Below are 18,072 nucleotides of genomic sequence, written 5' to 3' on the forward strand. Positions count from 1 at the left end.
CAAGGGTTATGGGGAGAAGGCAGGAGAATGGGATTGGGAGGAAAAATAAATCAGCCATGATGGCATGGTGGAAAAGACCCAATGGGCCGAACGGCCTGATTCTCCTGGGTCTTATGGTCTTAATGCTAACAGTCAATTTTACCTTCCACCTTGTGAGTTGTATTGTCCCCTGTCTAGTGAGTATGTGAAGGGATGTGCAGTTTCTGAGAAATAAATGGAATGCTGGAGAAACTCAGCAGGCCAGGCTGTATCCATGGAAATGAATAAACAGTTGGCGTTTCGGCTGAGGCCCTTCTTCAGGGCTGGAAAGGAAGGGGGTAGAAGCATGAAAGGTCTCAGTCCGAAACACCAACTGTTTATTTCCCTCTGCCTGACCTGTTAAGCTCCTCCAGCATTTTGTGTGTGTTAATTCATTATTGTGAATACGATATAGATACTGTGCTGATGGGTTCTTCCTCCCTTTGACCAGGTGGTCCCCGTAAACTTCAAGCTGTTGCATGAAGTGGCACTCGGAATCGGAGCCTCATCTCTGAGGAGCGACGAAATGAACTTGCAGTTCTCCGACCACCTTTGCACCACCAGCTTCTTATCGGTACTGGAGGAGTACATGGACCTCAGCTAGGTGGGCACTGTCGTCCAGCGAGCGGCGTGGGAGACTAATCTTAAAATTCAGGTCCCACCTGGATTAACAAAATAAACCTTCAGTAAAATAGAGAAATCTTTAGTAAGCACTTCAGGCATCACAGGAGAAAGGATCTTAAAGCTTCCGGCACTTCGGCTTTCAGAATATGCAGTATAGGAGTTGGGATGTTATGTTGAAATTCAGTTGGTGAGGCTTAATTGGGAGTATTGTGTTCAGTTCTGTTTGCTTACATACAGGAAAGATCAGTCAGAATCAGGTTTAATATCACTGAAATTTGTTATATGGCAGCAGTACAGTGCAATACAGAATAGCAAAAACTATAAATTACAGAGTATATATATTTTTTAAAAGTTAAATAAGTAATGCAAAACAAAATAGCATTGAGGAGGTGTCCTGACGGAGGGTCTCGGCCCGAAACGTCGACAGCGCTTCTTCCTATAGATGCTGCCTGGCCTGCTGTGTTCCACCAGCACTTTGTGTGTGTTGCTCGAATTTCCAGCATCTGCAGATTTCCTCGCGATTGAGGAACTGTTCATGGATTCAGTGTTTGTTCAGAAATCTGATGGAAGAGATTTCTGAATCATCAGGCTCCTGTGCCTCCTCCTTGATGGTAGCACTGAGAAGAATGGTGGTGGGGGTCCATAATGATAGACGCCGCCTTTTTGAGTCACCACTCTTTGAAGATGTCCTGGATGCTAGTCCCCATGATGGAGCTGACTCAGTTCACAATTTTCTGCAGTTTATGTTGATCCTGTGCAATGCCCCCGCCATACCCCCCCCCACCATGCACGACAATGATGCAGTCAGTTAGAATGCTCCCCATGGTACATTTGTAGCAGTTTGCAAGTGTCTTTGGTGACAAACCAAATCTCCTCAAACTCCTCATGAAACCTAGTCGCTGTCTTTGGAACTGCATCGGTATGTTGGGCTCAGGATAGATCCTCAGATGTTGGCACCCAGGTTGAAATTGCTCACCCTTTTCACTTCTGATCCCTCAATGAGGACTGATGTGTGCTCCCTTGCCTTATTCTTCCTGAAGGCCATAATCAATTCTTTGGTCTTACTGACGTTGGGTGTGAGTTTATTGCTGTGACACCACTCAACCAGCTGATCTATCTCGCTCCTGTACGCCTTCTTGTCACCATCTGATATTCTGCCAACAATAGTTGTCAGCAAATTTGTAAATGGCATTTGAGGTTTGCCTAGCCACACTGTTTGTCATGGGTGTAGAGGGAGCAGAACAATGGGCTTGAGATGCACCAGTGTTGACTGCAAAGCGAGGTGGTGATGTTATTTCCAATCTGCACAGATTGTGGTCCTCTGGTTAGGAAGTCAAAGATCCAGTTGCAGAGGGAGGTACAGAGGCCCAGGTTTTGGAGCTTTCTGATCAGAACTGTAGGAATGATTATGTTAAACGCTGAGATGTAGTCACTAAACGGCATCCTGGCATGGGTATTTGTATTGTCTATGTGATCCAAGGCTTTGTGAAGAGCTGGTGAGATTGCATCCACTGTTGACCTGTTGTGACGATAGGCAAATTGCAGTGGGTCCAGGGCCTTGCTGAGGCAGGAGTTGATTCTAGCTATGACCAACCTTTCAAAGCATTTTATCACTGTAGATGTGAGTGCTACTGAACGATAGTCGTTACAGCAGCACACTCTTCTTAGGCACTGGCATTAACTGTTGCCCTTTTGAAGCAGGTGGGAACTTCCGACTGTAGCGTCTTTGAGCACACCTGCCAGTTAGTTGGCACAGGTTTACAGAGTCTTACTGTCAGGGCCAGTTGCCTTGGGAGGATTCAGCCTCCTGAAAGAAAGCCTGACGTCAGCATCTGAGGGTCACTGGATGCTACAGGGATCTTTATAGCTGTGGTTTTATTCTCCCTTTCAAAGCGAGTATAAAAGACGTTGAGCTCGTCTGGGAGTGAAGCATCACAGCCATTCATGGTGTTAGGTTTCGCTTTGTAGGCGGTGACGGCCTGCAAACCCCGCCACAGTTGACGTGTGTCCGATGTCATCTCCAACCCTTTCAGAATTGTTCTTTTGCTCTTGAGTTAGCCCCCCATGAGTTATACCTGGTCTTCTTGTACAGTCCCAGATCACCAGACTCCAATGCCACAGATCTGGCTCTCAGCAGACCATGAATCTCCTGGTTCATCCTTGGCTTTTGACTCAGGTATGTACGGTACGTTCCCTTAGGCACACGCTCATCCACACAGGTTCTAACGAAATCAGTGACAACTGTGGCGTATTCATTCAGACTCAAAGATGAATCCCTGAATATTGTCTGGTCCACTGCCTCAAAGCAGTTCTGTAAGTATTCCTCTGTCTCCCTTGTCCATACCTTCTTCGTCCTCTCCACTATGCTGCAGTCTTCAGTGTCTGCCTGGCCTGTCCTCAGGGAGTGGAAGTACAGCCAGGTGATCAGACTTCCCGAAGTGTGGGCACAGTAAGTGATCTTCATGGTGGTATAACAGGGGGTCCTCTGGTTCTACAAGTGATATGTTGGTGATATTTATTTAGGGACTTTTTCAAGCTGGCCCGGTTAAAATCCCCCAAAATGATGGGAAGGCATCAGGAGGTGCTGTTCCCTGGCTGTTGATTACATGGCTCGGTTCATCAGGAGCCTGTTTGACATGGGCCTGAGGTCGGACATACACCACTAACATGATGGCTGTAAACTTCCGTGTCTGATAAAATGATTGCTCGACGTTCCAGGTTGGGTGAGCACCACAAGGAGTTAATCGGAAAGTATACTCCACCTCCTCCGCCTTCGACAGATTCAGCAGTCCTATCTTGGTGGTGAATCGCAAAGCCAGCGACCCTGTATTGCTGCATCCAGAATGGCGGGGGATAGCCAAGTCTCCGTGAAACAAAAACACAGCAGCCTCTGATGTTCCCTGCTACAGCAGTCTTGCTCTGAGGTGTTCAGTTTTATTTTACAGAGCTGTACATCTGCCAGCAGAACAGACATCATTGGAAATAGGAATCCTCATCATCTTAAATCCAGCACAGTATCCTCTCTTCCACTGTCTTAAAGGGGAACTGCACTTGCGACTGGAGACTACTGTCTGAGGTTCGTCGACTTTTGAATAGCGAGAGTTTTCAAACACCTTAAGATGATGTTGCTTACTGTACTGTCCATGACTATAGCTGTGGCAGTCTAAAATGGGAATATTTGATCATTTCCGTAGAAGCTGCTTGCTCGGGTCACCACCAGAAGATAGCAATAAGGTTAAAAGAGTACAGAGAAAATTTACGAGGATGTTGCCTGGACTTGAGAACCTGAGTTATACGGAAAGGTTGAATTGGTTAGGACATTATTCCCTGGAGTTTAGGAGAGGGGGGAGACTTAATGGAGGTATACAAAATTATGAGGGGTATAAGTAGGCTTTTTCCACTGAGGTTGGGTGAGACTAGAACTAGAAGTGTTGTGTTAAGGGTAAAAGGTGAAATGTTTTAAGGGGGAACTTCTTCACTCAGAGGGTGGTGAGAGTGTGGAATGAGCTGCCAATGGATGTGCTGGACACAGGCTCAATATCAACATTGGAAACATGCCGACATTGGAGAGGATTCCGATGGAAGAAGAGGGCTTTGGTCTGGGTGCAAGTCGATGGGGCAGAGTAATAGTCCGTCATGGACAAGATGGGCTGAAGGGCCTTTTTTGAGCTGTAGTGCTCTATGACTCAGCAGGTCAGGCAGCATCTATGGAGAGAGGAACAGCTAATGTTTCCACTCAGATCCCCTTCATCAGAAGACTTGGAATGCTGTTTTGAAAATTGAATGAATTCACTGTTATGGAAGGAAAACTTATCCTATCTGATCTATACGTGACTCCAGTCTAACTGTACAACCAAGCCAATGGGTTCTCCTGTGGTCTCCAAAGATGGTTCCTCATCATCTTCTTGGGGATGGTAAAGGGTGCAGAATCGATGCCCCCTAGTCCATTAACCTGACAAAAGTGGCTGAAAGTGATTGGCTCTCAGCAAATGGAGTTCAGAGTTCAATTCCTTAAGACTGAAAACACAGGAGCAGAATTAGGCCATTTGGCCCATCGAGTCTGCTCCGCCATTTCATCATGGCTGATCCATTTCCCTTTCAGCTCCAATCTCCTGCCATCTCCGTCTCCCTTCATTCCCTGACTGATCAAGAATCTCAATCTCTGCCTTAAATATACTGTACCTAATGACTTGGTTTCCATAGCCACCTTTGACAATGAATTCCACAGATTCTTCACTCTCTGGCTAAAGAAATTCCTCCTCATCTCTGTTCTGAGGCTGCGTCCTCTGTTCTTGGACTCCCCCACCATAGGAAACATCCTCTCCACATCCACTCTGTCGAGGTCTTTCAACATTCAATAGGTTTCAATGAGATCCCCTCATTCTTCTGAATTCCAATGAGTACAGGCCCAGAGCCATAAACATTCCTCATAAGCCTTTCAATCCTAGAATCATTCTCATGAACCTCTTCTGAATCCTCTTCAATGTCAGCATATCCTTTCTTAGATAAGGGGTCCAAAACTGCTCACAGTACACTTAAGTGAGGCCTCACCAGCGCTTTATAATGCTTTACAGCCCTCTGGCAATTAATGTTAACATTGCATTCGCCTTCCTCACCACTGACTCAACCTGTAAGTTAACCTTTAGCCTTTGTACCTCAGATTTTTGAATATTCTCACTTTTAGAAAATAGTCTACACTTTAATTTCACCCACCAAAGTGCATGACCATACATGTCCCAACAGTTTTGGAGTTCAGTTCCGTAAGGAGTCTCTGTACGTCCTCCCTGTGGAATGCGTGGTTTCCTCTGGGTGCTCCGGTTTCCTCGCACGATCCAAAGTCGTACTGGGTCAGTTAATTGGTCAATGTAAGTTGCCCCATGATTAGGTTAGGGTTAGTTGGAGTTGCAGGGGTTGCTGGGGGGGACAGAAGGGCCTACTCCGCGCAGAACCGCTAAATAAAATCTGGCAGCTGCAATTACGCTGCTTTTTACTGTGGGTGTGGCAATGAGACACTCGGACTGATGAGAAGACCCCGATGCCGGACAGTCCTCATTCTATGTTGCATTCAGATTTGTGGCCTGACACGGGGCAGGCTCTGCGAGTGCACATTCTGGCACTGGCCACTTCTCCGCCGCGCAGTGACCGAGCCACCGTGCCACAGCTGAAATGCTGGTGTGATTTGACCGTGAGGTTCCTGTCATACTTTACTCTTGCTGTTCATTTAACTTAAAGGCAGCCACTCAATTAATCAGCTGTCATCTTCTGCTGTTTGTAGGCGCTGAATATTTAAAGGGGTCTGAATAATACTGCACGGGGTCAATTCAATGCAATTTCATAATGCATAAAACATGCACTATATGCAACAACTATAAGGAGTATTCACGTCCTCCCGGTGGAGTCCGTGGGTTTCCTCCAGGCGCTCCAGCTTTCCTCTGACAGTGCAAAGGCATTCTGGTTTTGAGAATAATTATTCATTGTAAATTGACCTTTAATTAGGTCTGGGTTGAATCAGGCGTTGCTGGGGCAGCATGAATCAGAGGGCCAGAAGGGCCTATTGCATACTGTATCTTTAAATAAAATTAAAAATCTGACTCAAAACTCTTGTAGTCAACTTGTACTCTGTAATTGTAACACACAGAATTGTAGAAATATACAGCCCACACGCGGTCTAACTACACGTTGAACCTGACTCTCCAACTACACATTCTATTGTAATTATAGCTACAGCCAAACTCAGATGTTTATACATTTCTTGCACTTTCTTCATTTTTGAAACAGAGAATAACTCTACTCCTCAGTGAATCCCACAGCATCCAGCAACCTTGTGATCCCTGTCTTGGAGGCTCAAGTCCAAACATTGAATGCGTTCCTGAGCAGGTACTGAAGACCCATGCCAGCCAACTGGCTGGAGTGTTCGAGGCCATCTTCAACCTCTCCCTGCTGTGGTCTGAAGTTCCCAGCTGATTCAATCACACCAGTGCCCGAGAAGATCAGGGTGAACTGCCTCAGTGACTATTGCACCATAGAATTTGCATCTACAAAGTGCTTTGAGAGGTTGGTTATGGCTAGAGCTAACTCCTGCCTTAACAAGGGCATTGACTCGCAGCAATCTGCTGTCACCACAACAGGTCTACAGCAGATGCAGTCTCGCTTGCTCTCCACTCAGCTCTGTATCTAGACAACAGCAAGACATACCTCTGTGTTCATATCTCAGTATTAATGGCCTAATTTTGCTACTAAATTTTATAGTCTTAACGTCTAGCACAGTCACAGCTCATGCCACCTATAAATTTGCCAATGACACCACTTGTTTTTGGCAGAACCTCAGAGTGACAAGGAGGTGTACAGGAGTAAGCTGGATCAGCTAGTTGTGTGGTGTCTCAACAACCTCTCACTCAGCATCAGCAAGGCCAAGGAATTGATAGTGAACTTCAGGAAGGGGAAGTTTGGAGAACACATACCAGTCCTCATTGAGGAGTCAGCAGTGGAAAGGGTGAGCAGCTTCAAGTTCCTGCACGTCAACATCTCAGAGTATCTAGCCTGGTCCCAACACATTGATGCAATCATGAAGAAGGCATCTACTTCATTAGGAGTTTGAGGAGATGTGGCAAGTCATAGAAAAGTACAGCACAGAAACAGACCCTTCAGCCCATCTAGTCCATGCTAGACCTGTATCTCTGTATCTAGGCAACAAGAAGACATACCTCTGGCTATTATATATTGGTTACTGTTCAGTGTTTATCCCTCAGTATTAATCATCAAATTTCAAAACCTGGCCCCCTCTGCAACTGGATCCTGGACTTCAAGGTTCAGGGTTTCAGGAACTTTTACTATCAAAGCATGTTTGCAGCTCTGAGATTAGTCTTCTCCAGATAGCCATGAAACAAAGAAAACCGTGGAAGCTGTTCAAAGAAAAACATCAACCCCCCCCCCCCCCGCCCCACACACATGAAAAACAAAATCAAATCATACAAATGGTAACAAGAACATCAACCCCCCCCAGCACAAAAAAATCACGCAAACAGCACCAAGAAGGCATTCATTTCAAGAGGACTAGACTATAAAAACAAGGATATAACGTTGAGACTTTATAAAGCACTGGTGAGGCCTCACTTGGAGTATTGTGAGCAGTTTTGTGCCCTTATCTTTGAAAGGATGGGCTGAAACTGGAGAGGGTTCAAAGGAGGTTCACGAAAATAATTCCAGGACTGAACGGCTTGTCATATGAAGAGTGTTTGACGTCTCTGGGGCTGTATTCACTGGAATTCAGAAGAAAGAGGGTGACCCAATTGAAACCTATCGAATGTTGAAAGGCCCCAATAGAGTGGATGTGGAGAGGATGTTTCAGATAGCAAGAAAGGCTAGGACCAGAGGACACAGCTTCAGAACAGAGCGGAGAGGAGGCGGAATTTCTTTAGCCAAAGACTGGTGAATCTGGAATTTGTTGCCACAGGCGTTTGTGGAGTCCAAGTCTTTATGTACTGTATATTTAAGGCAGAGATTGATAGGTTCTTGATTGGTCACGGCATGAAAGGATAAAGGGAGGGGGGCGAAGGCAGGGGATTGGGGCTGAGAGGAAGAAATGGATCAGCTAACAGGAAAGGTATGACCACATTAATTGGGTTGTATTATAGACCACCCGATAGCGAGAATTGGAGGAGCAAATCTGCAGAGAGATAGCAGACAACTGCAGGAAACAAAGTTGTGATAGTAGGGGATTTTAATTTTCCACGTATTGATTGGGACTCCCATACTGTTAAAGGTATAGATTGATTAGAGTTCGTAAAATGTGTTCAGGAAAGTTTCCTAAATCAATATATAGAGGTACCGACTAGAGAGGATGCAATATTAGATCTCCTATTAGGAAGGAAGTTAGGACAGGTGACGGAAGTGTGTGTAGGGGAACACTTTGTGTTCTAGTGATTATTTAACATCATTAGTTTCAACTTGATCATGGATAATGATAGATCTAGTCCTTGGTTTGAGGTTCTAAACTGGAAAAAGGGCAAATTTGAAGAAATGAGGATCTAAAAAGCATGGATTGGGACAGGTTGTTCTCTGGCAAGGATGTGATTGGTAAGTGAGGCCTTCAAAGGAGAGATTTTGAGTGTGCAGAGTTTGTATGTTCCTGTCAGGATTAAAGGAAAAGTGAACCTTGGTTCACTTCAGGATAAATAAGGAACCTTGGTTCTCAAGGGATATTGGAACTCTGATAAAGAAGAAGAGAGAGATGTATGACATGTATAGGAAATGGAGCAAATAAAGTGCTTGAGGAGTGTAAAAAGTGCAAAAAAATACTTAAAGAAATCAGGATGGCTAAAAGAAGACATGAGGTTGCTTTGGCAATCAAAGTGAAGGATTATCCAAAGAGCTTCTACAGGTATATTAAGAGCAAAAGAATAGTAAGGAATAAAATTAGTCCTCTTGAAGATCAGAGTGGTTGGCTATGTATGGAACCAAAAGAAATGAGGGAGATCTTATATGGGTTTTTTGCATCCATATTTACTAAGGAAACTGGCATGGAGTCAATGAAAATAAGGCGAACAAGTAGTGAGGTCATAGAACCTATACAGATTGAAGGGGAGGAGGTGCTTGCTATCTTGAGGCAAATCAGAGTAGATAAAACCCCAGGACCTATCAGGGTATTCCCTTGGACCTTGAAGGAGACTAGTGTTGAAATTGCAGGGGCCCTGGCAGATATATTTAAAATGTCGGTATCTATGGGTGAGGTGCTGGAGGATTGGAGGATAGCTCATGTTGTTCCGTTGTTTAAAAAAGGATCTAGAAGTAATCTGGGAAATTATAGGCTGGTAAGTTTGATGTCGGTAGTAGGTAAATTATTGGAAGGAATACTAAGAGATACTCTGGACCTACAAATATTTGGATAGACAGGGACTTATTGGGGAGAGTCAACTTATTGACTCTCAATAAGAGACTTATTGTGCATGGTAGGTCATGTTTAACAAATCTATTAAGAGTTTTTCGAGCAGGTTACCAGGAAAATGGATGAAGGGAAGGCAGTGTATGTTGTCTACATGGACTTCAGTAAGGCCTTCGACAAGGTCCCGCATGGGAGGTTAGTTAGGAAGATTCAGTCGCTGGGTATATATGGTGAGGTAGTAAATTGGATTAGACATTGGTTCAATGGGAGAAGCCAGAGAGTGGTAGTGGGGGATTGCTTGTCTGAGTGGAGGCCTGTGACGAGTGGTGTGCCACAGGGATCAGTGCTGGGTCCATGGTTATTTGTCATCTCTATCAATGATCTGGATGATAATGCAGCAAATTGGATCAGCAAATTTGCTGATGGTACAAAGATTGGAGGTGGTGTGGACAGTGAGGAAGGTTTTCAAAGCTTGCAGAGGGATTTGGACCAGCTGGAAAAATGGGCTAAAAAATGGCAGATGCAGACAAGTGTGAGCTATTGCACTTTGGAAGGAAAAATCAAGGTAGAACACACAAGGTAAATGGTAGGGCACTGAGGAGTGTGGTAGATAGGGTCGTAAAGAGAGCTTTTGGTACATTGGCCTTTATAAATCAAAGTATAAGTCCTCAAGAGTTGGAATATTATGGTGAGGTTGTATAAGGCATTGGTGAAGCCGAATTTGGAATTTTGCATGCAGTTTTGGTCACCGAATTACAGGGAGGATATTAATAAGGTTGAAAGAGTGCAGAGAAGGTTTACAAGGATATTGCCGGGAGTTGAGAAACTGAGTTACAGAGAAAGGTTGAATAGGTTAGGACTTTATTCCCCGGAGCGTAGAAGAATGAGAGGGGATTTGATAGAGGTATATAAAATTATGATGGGTATAGATAGAGTGAATGCAAGCAGGTTTTTTCCACTGAGCTAGGGGAGAAAAAAACCAGAGGACATGGATTAAGGGTGAAGGGGGGAAAAGTTCAAAGGGAACATTGGGGGGGGGCTTCTTCACAGAGAGTGGTGGGAATGTGGAATGAGCTGCCAGATGAAGTGGAAAATGCGGGCTCACTTTTAACATTTAAGAAAAACGGACAGGTACATGGATGAGAGGTGTATGGAGGGATATGGTCCAGGTGCAGGTCAGTGGGACTAAGCAGAAAAATGGTTCGGCACAGTCAAGAAGGGCCAAAAGGCCTGTTTCTGTGCTGTAATGTTCTATGGTTCTAAATGGCAGAGTAGACTTAATATTCCTAAGGGCCTAATTTTGCTACTAAATCTTAAAGTCTTACGGTCTAGCACAGTCACAGCTCATGCCATCTATAAATTCGCCAATGACACCAATTGTTTTTGGCAGAACCTCAGAGAGTGACAAGGAGGTGTACAGGAGTAAGTTGGATCAGCTAGTTGTGTGGTGTCTCAACAACCTCTCACTCAGCATCAGCAAGACCAAGGAATTGATAGTGAACTTCAGGAAGGGGATGTTCGGAGAACACTCACCAGTCCTCATTGAGGAGTCAGCGGTGGAAAGAGTCAGCAGCTTCAAGTTCCTGCACGTCAACATCTCAGACTATCTACCCTGGTCCCAACAATCATGAAGAAGGCATCTATTTCATTAGGAGTTTGAGGAGATGTGGTAAGTCATAGAAAAGTACAGAACAGAAACAGACCCTTCAACCCATCTAGTCCATGCTAGACCATTTCAACTGCCTAGCCCCATTTTCCAGCACCCAGACTTAGCCCTCCCAACCATGTACCTATACAAACTTCTCTTAAAAATTGAAATGCTTAAATGCATCACTTGGGCTGGCAACTCTGAGTGAAGAAGTTTCCCCCTCATGTTCTCCTTAACCCATGACTTCTAGTTGTAATCCCACCCAACCTCAGTGGAAAAAGCCTTGCATTTCCCCTCTCTATACCCCTCAGAAGTCATGGAAGACTCTTGCAAATTTCTATAGATTTACAATACTGTGCAAAAGTCTTGGGCACATGTATATAGCTATGGTGCCTAAGGTTTTTGCACTGTACTGTGTCAATGTGGAGTGGAGTGAGTGTTTGTAAATCTGGCCGGAGTAAAGGATGTTGGTTTCCTCTGGATGCTCTTGTTTCCTCCTAAACTCTTAAGATTAACCAGGTAATTTAATTGCTCATGTGGCTGATTGGGCCAGAAGGGCCTGTTTCCATGCTGTATCTGTAAATAGATAGACAGACAGACAGACAGACAGACAAACAAACAAACAAGCAAGCAAGCAAAAAACCCCTTTAGTGACACAACTGGAATGGGCATGGAATGTGCTTTTGGTAAGTAACACCTAAAAGTACTTAAAGAACATTTGGGCTTCTCAAATTTATGAAGTAGTACTGACTGGGCCTGTACTCTTAGGAGTTTAGAAGAATGAGGGGGGGGATCTCACTGAAATCCGTTGAATATTGAAAAGCCTAGAGAGTGTGGATGAGGGCAGGACTATTTCCAATAGTGGGGGAGTCTAAAACTAGAGGGCATGGCATCAGAATGCAAGGACATACCTTTAGAACAGAGATGAGGATGGATTTCTTTGGTCAGAGTGTGGTGGATCTGTTGAGTTCATTGGCTGTAGAGGCCAGATCAATGGGTAAATTTAAAGCAGAGGTTGATAGGTTCTTGATCAGTAAATACATTCAAGGTCACGGTGGGAAGGCAAGGTTAAGGGGTTGAATGGAATAATAAATCAACCACGATAGAATGGCCTAATTCTGCTCCTGTCTCTTATGGTCATATGACTGGAAGTGCAAGAACTGGCATTGTCTCCCTTCCCCTCCCCATCTGAAGCACACACAATGTTCTCCAACCAGGCTGGGTAGCAGGACCCTCTCTGCTCTGCGTTTTGACTGGCGTCAAACTGGAAAAAGGGCAGAAAAGATTTACAAGGTCGTTGCCAAGACTTGGATTGAATTCTAGGGAGAGATTGGACAGGCTAGAACTTGGGCACGTTTGGCTGAGGGGCTCTATGACTTCAGTCCTTATGGAAGTTAGGATATCTTGAGCAGGCATAGACAGGGTCAATATGCACAGTCTTTCTCCTAGGGTTGGGGACTCAAGATCTAGAGATCAAAGCTTTAAGGTGAAAGGAGAAAGATTGAGGGGCAACTATTTTTTTCCCTCCTAAAAAAAACAAAGAATGGTATGCATGTAGAATGAACTGCCAGAGGGAGGGGCTGAGGCAGGTACAAAAACAACTTTTTAAAAGATAATTGGACAGGTACATAGATAGGTGAGGTTTCAGAACAGGGGGTCCACTGAGCACTCGGTTATTTGTAGGGGGTCCATGCGTTAAAAAGGTTGGAGGGATATGGGCAAACGGAATAAGCTTTGATGGGTTGGCATTGAACTTTCAGGCTATGGGGCTTGCTTCCATGCTGTATGGCTCCATGATTTATTCATGTCATTATGGCAGGCTATTCAACTGCAACGCAGTGCCAAGCCCCAGTCTTGCCCTTGCTTGCTGTCCCAATGCGTGGTGTTGAACAGGAGGTTACTCAGTAGTAAGCAGGTAGAGAACACTCACTCCCTCCCAGAGACCCCGACCACACTCTACTAACCAGACTTAGCCAGACTCGGGGAAAAATGAGAGAGCTTGGGTAAAACCACGTGTTTGGAGCTGACCCTCTAAGACAGGGTTCCCCAATTAGTTTTCCACAAGGGCCAAATTATGTCAAGCATGTCAAGCCAAGGGCCAAAAAGTCCAGGGTTTTCTTCATTGCGCCAGTAAGTTATTTATGGGCAGATGTTGTTGCTGCTATTGCCATTGTTATTATTAGTAGTACTAACAGTAGTAGTAGTAGTAATGATAATTTAGGCCTGGGATTCTCAAAGCCTGTGTTGTGGGTCATACAAGAAAAAAATGCACTCTTGAAACAAAATAAGTCCAAAACCAACAGTTTAATTATGACTCTAGCTATCACAACTGTCAGCTGTCACATTGAGAACTCATCTAGGACTTAAAATACACACACACAAAAAGTGGTCTTCACCACTTCTCTTCCACACTAAGAGTTTTAGTAGTTCTGCCTTTTCCACTGTTTCTGTTCTCTCAGTTAATCTATTTGTTCTTTTTAAATAAGCTATGTAGCATTTGAAGTATAGCTATAAATGAAATTATCAGTATTATTATTGTTGTAATATTATTATACCACAGTAAGATTGACAAATGGACAAAAATAAATTGATTCACTCACCAATCAGTGAGAGAAGTGACAGCAACAGGCTGAGACAATCCTCCTGACGTCAGGCCTGTATTCTGTTGTGGCAATCCTGAGGCGCTGGCCAGGATGTGCATTGGAGAGTCTGTTTCTGTCCTGGTTCTTGATAGATTTCATTGAAGAAAACAATGACTTACATATGTACGTGGAGGGGAACCGTGTGAGTAGGAGCATTGCAATAGCTCTCGTGTTTTTGAATAGAGCTTGAGGATCCACGTTGATCCAAAAGTCACTCACCCCAACATCCTTGTGTTGTGCTTTGAGCAAATCAGATGTTCCCATTTCCAAGACCTCCATCTGAAGAGTTGCCTCATCTATGGAAGGCACCAGCCTTTTGGCCTCTGCAATTCGCTGGCCGTCAGCCGAAACGGAGAGCGGCTGTCTCAGGAAGAGGAGAATGTCACCTGAGAGTTTAGGGGAACTTTCAAATCGTTCCCTGAAGTTTGCTGCCACAAAATCCTTCATCACCGGATCTTCCCGCATTTCGTTCTTCTCGCAATGCTCCCGGGAAGTGCAACTTTCTCACGTGAATCTCTCTCTCCAAAAGGTTCAGCTTTGACTGGAAAGCAGTAGGGTCATGTGCTCTATGGGGGCGTAGGTCAAGTGTATGGTGTGGGATGATAAATTAGAGCAGTGCGCGCTTTATTTACATGTTATGACAGGTGCGTTCACGTAAGTGCCAATGGGTTAGCGTGGTCCAGACACTTTGTTCTAAGAGGACCGCAAACTTTTTGGATTTGGAGGCTTGCGTGCCTCAATGACCCAGCGAGCTATGTTGGCTGGAGTCAGGGCTTTCTCCTTTGGCTCTTGGTAGGGTCACCCATGCCAAACAGGTCAAAGGGAGAGGCCAGACTAAGAATGGTCCCCTGGTCCTCCAGGTATGGGGGTTCAGCTCAGGACTAACAAAACTGTTATGGGAACAGCACTGAAGAATCCTCCTACATCCTTAGTCTCCACCTGGGAGTTGCATGCTCGACAGTAGTGAAAACCAAAAGGGAGATACTGACACGATGAAGGAAGCCCTGAACACCACCAGAGATGGAGGACCTTCATTGCTGCCCTCAATGCCAATGACATGATGGGCAGTAAGTAACTTGGATCTGACTGTTTAAAAGAAACTAGCACTTCTGTTCTGTAACAATCTCATTTTTTTATTTATACAATATTCTCAACAACAGGCAGAGTTTTACAATATTAGCACAGTTGAAAGAGCACAGTGGTATTACCATAACCCAACCACGGGTACCCCTAGTGATGAGGTGCCTATCATCACTCCAACTTCCAAGGATCACAATGAAATTTACCTTCTCAAACAATCATCCATCTGCTCTCCCCTGCCTTGCCCACTCATTCAGAATTTCTATAGTCGCCTGTGTGAAAGAACACAGGGGATTATTGAACGTAAAATACCAAAAATAACCCATCTCCCGTTTCCTCGTAAGCCATGACCTAATGCTGGCGTGCTCCTCACTTCAACTGTGCTAATACTGTTTATAGTTTCTTTTCCTTCAGGTTAGAGATGCAGAAACACTAGGGCGGGCCCCTCAACTGCAAATATAAACAACCCAAATAAATTAGTTGTTTTACAAAACAATTTGTCCAATGTTCTCGAGGCTTTATTTTATTTTAATTAAAAAATGTTTCCTTTTTAAATGACGAGATTCGGTAATGTCACAAGGGGGACTACTTTGCCTCTTTCTAAATGAGTAATATGTTATCTAGTATTTAAAATGGCCAGCAAAACTCCAATTATCAATATATATGTACTTCTTGGGTGTGTGAAACCCAGTCTATCCCCTCCCTACCCAACTCCCCAGTGTACGTATATACACACATACACATAACCTCATCCACCAGGCATACTTGCAAACCCATTCAAAACCAAATGACACCAAACAATATTTAGTCAAGCTTGCTTCAGACTGAAATTAGAATAGTGGATACATTTGTCAATCATTTATATACCCTCCTCTTGTAATTACACCACATAGAAGTCAGATTGTAAACCTTTCTCCCCCCTCAGTGTAGCACTGCCAGTTGAGATACAGAGTAATTCACGCCTACAAGACGACTGTCCTACCCTGGACGCGCAGAAACTAAACCTGAAGCGCAGTGGTACACGGGGGTCAGGTGCGTCAATTTGGCTGTAAGTGAGGAGTGGGGAGCACGAGGGGGAGGGCACAACAGGGTTGCAGCGTGATAGGAGAGCGGCCCGAATTAATCCTATGTCTAACATGATTTGGCAGCAAACTGGTGTGATGGCAGCGGGGTGGAAGGGGAGGGTACTAATAGCTCTGGAATTAAAACACAAACTCCCCCAAATCAAGGGACGAGGAGGGTATCACCCATCTCCTGAGCAGCTCATGGTGTGGGCCAAAAATCAGATACACTTCCTGCTGAAAAAATAAATTAAAGAAATAAAGATAAGGATGATCGTCAACAATTTGCCTTATTCCTCTATTGCGGGCAAAACTGGTCTGATATGATCGCAGATGATTTGAACCACATACACACTTGCTGAGGTGGGGAAAGGGAAGGAAAAATCATTAGGGAGCCCAAGCACGTCTCCCAAGCCTTTGCACTTGGTGCATCGCAGTCACAAATGGAAAGAGGAGAGATAGCCGAGGGCAGTGGCGGCCGATGACACAGACCAAATCAACCCCATGTCCTTCCTCCTTCCCTCCCCAAGAGCCAACACTTAAATTTACAACAGTAATTGCATTGGATGAAAGAATTCCACCCCGGGTGCCTCTAAGGAGCAGCTACAGTGTCAGGAAGCATGACTAAAGTAAATACATTTACATAAAGAGAAACACGTTCCGAGGACAGTGGTCACAGGTTCAATCCCCATCTCTTACCTAATTAAAACGTGCAAATGAGAAAACATCGACTCTCGTCTGCTTTTCTTCAACGTTGAACTATATATATATAATCTTTTTTTAAAAGAATAACGAATAGCATAGACATCAACAGGACAGACAGGTCCTCTCTAATACACTGCCTTCTCTCAATCACTGAGCAAGTAATATCATTTATTTCTGGTTAAAACCATATAGAATTCACTGACCTAGAAAAGGGAACGTCATGCACAAAGAAAATGGAGGGCAAGGGAGTTCAGGGATTGGGATGGGAGGTGCAGGAGGAGATTAAAAACAAAATATTAACAGAAATGAGAAAGGAGATGAGAAAGCTTGCCGATGGCTCCTATCTTATATACAGCAATTGGGAGATACAGTATACAGTTTTTAAAAGTGATTTTTTTTTTAAACTTTCCAAGAATATTCTGCCACCCCACCACCCTCCCCCCCCCTTTGTATTTCATTAAAAGTGTCCCAAGTTTCTTCCATCTAATTCAGGATCAGTAGGCACTGCCACAATGAGATTAACCCAGGAACGTCAGATGGACTTCTAAAGTTTTCGTCTTTTAAAAAAAATGTCTTCACACTTATTAAAATGAAAAATAAAACGAGGAGAGGTGCTCAAAATTATTGAATTCTGGTAACTCATTAAAAACTGTCTCTTGATCTGGTTTACGTCTGCGCCGAGACTTTGCCGTGTTTTTCTAACTTCCCGGCCTCCTTGCCGTTGCTCTGAAGAGTGCTGTCCTCCGGTCTCTTGTTGTGCCTCCGGGCATACTTGTATTTCTCCACGTAAGCCTTCACCAGGTTGGCAACTTTAACGGGGTTGATCTCACCGCTTTTACTGTGGCAAATCTGCAGGGGGAGGAGAAATTGCCCAGTAACTATGAGCGGGGGGAGAATGGCTAGTGAATTTGAGCGAGGGAGAATGTCTCAATGTATTTGAGTGACGAGAAATGGCTCGATGAATTTGAGTGAGGAGAGAAATGGCTCGGTGAATCTGAGTGAGGAGAAATGGTGAATTTGAGTGAGGGGAGAAATGGCTCTGAGAATTTGAGTGAGGAGAAATGGCTCGGTGAATTTGAGTGAGGAGGAGAAATGGCTCAGTGAATTTGAGTGAGGGAGAAATGGCTCAAAGAATTTGAGTGAGGAGAAATGGCTCAGTGAATTTGAGTGAGGGGAGAAATGGCTCGGTGAATTTGAGTGAGGGGGAGAAATGGCTCAATGAATTTGAGTGAGGAGGAGAAATGGCTCAGTGAATTTGAGTGAGGAGGAGAAATGGCTCGGTGAATTTGACGAGGGGGAGAAATGGCTCGGTGAATTTGAGCGAGGAGGAGAAATGGCTCGGTGAATTTGAGCGAGGGGGAGAAATGGCTCGGTGAATTTGAGTGAGGAGGAGAAATGGCTCGGTGAATTTGA

At 44.5% G+C, this 18,072-nt stretch overlaps 2 protein-coding genes across 4 annotated transcripts in view; one reads left to right on the forward strand and one right to left on the reverse strand.

Moving 5' to 3' along the window:
- LOC132382943 (interferon regulatory factor 3-like) overlaps positions 1–6,234 on the forward strand; it is a 57,091-nt gene extending 50,857 nt beyond the window's left edge. Inside the window, exon 9 of the mRNA XM_059953549.1 lies at positions 470–6,234. Coding sequence (XP_059809532.1) covers positions 470–622 — 153 coding nt within the window. The 3' untranslated portion in view covers positions 623–6,234. The remainder of the gene's footprint in view (positions 1–469) is intronic.
- Positions 6,235–16,806: 10,572 nt separating this feature from the next.
- scaf1 (SR-related CTD-associated factor 1) overlaps positions 16,807–18,072 on the reverse strand; it is a 69,172-nt gene continuing 67,906 nt past the window's right edge. For all 3 annotated transcript variants that reach the window (XM_059953552.1, XM_059953553.1, XM_059953554.1), the window contains one exon: positions 16,807–17,508. In XM_059953552.1, the coding sequence (XP_059809535.1) occupies positions 17,326–17,508 (183 nt within the window). In that variant the 3' untranslated portion in view covers positions 16,807–17,325. The remainder of the gene's footprint in view (positions 17,509–18,072) is intronic.

The sequence above is a fragment of the Hypanus sabinus genome, chromosome 29, assembly GCF_030144855.1.
Source record: "Hypanus sabinus isolate sHypSab1 chromosome 29, sHypSab1.hap1, whole genome shotgun sequence".
In the NCBI taxonomy this organism is placed as follows: Eukaryota; Metazoa; Chordata; class Chondrichthyes; order Myliobatiformes; family Dasyatidae; genus Hypanus; species Hypanus sabinus.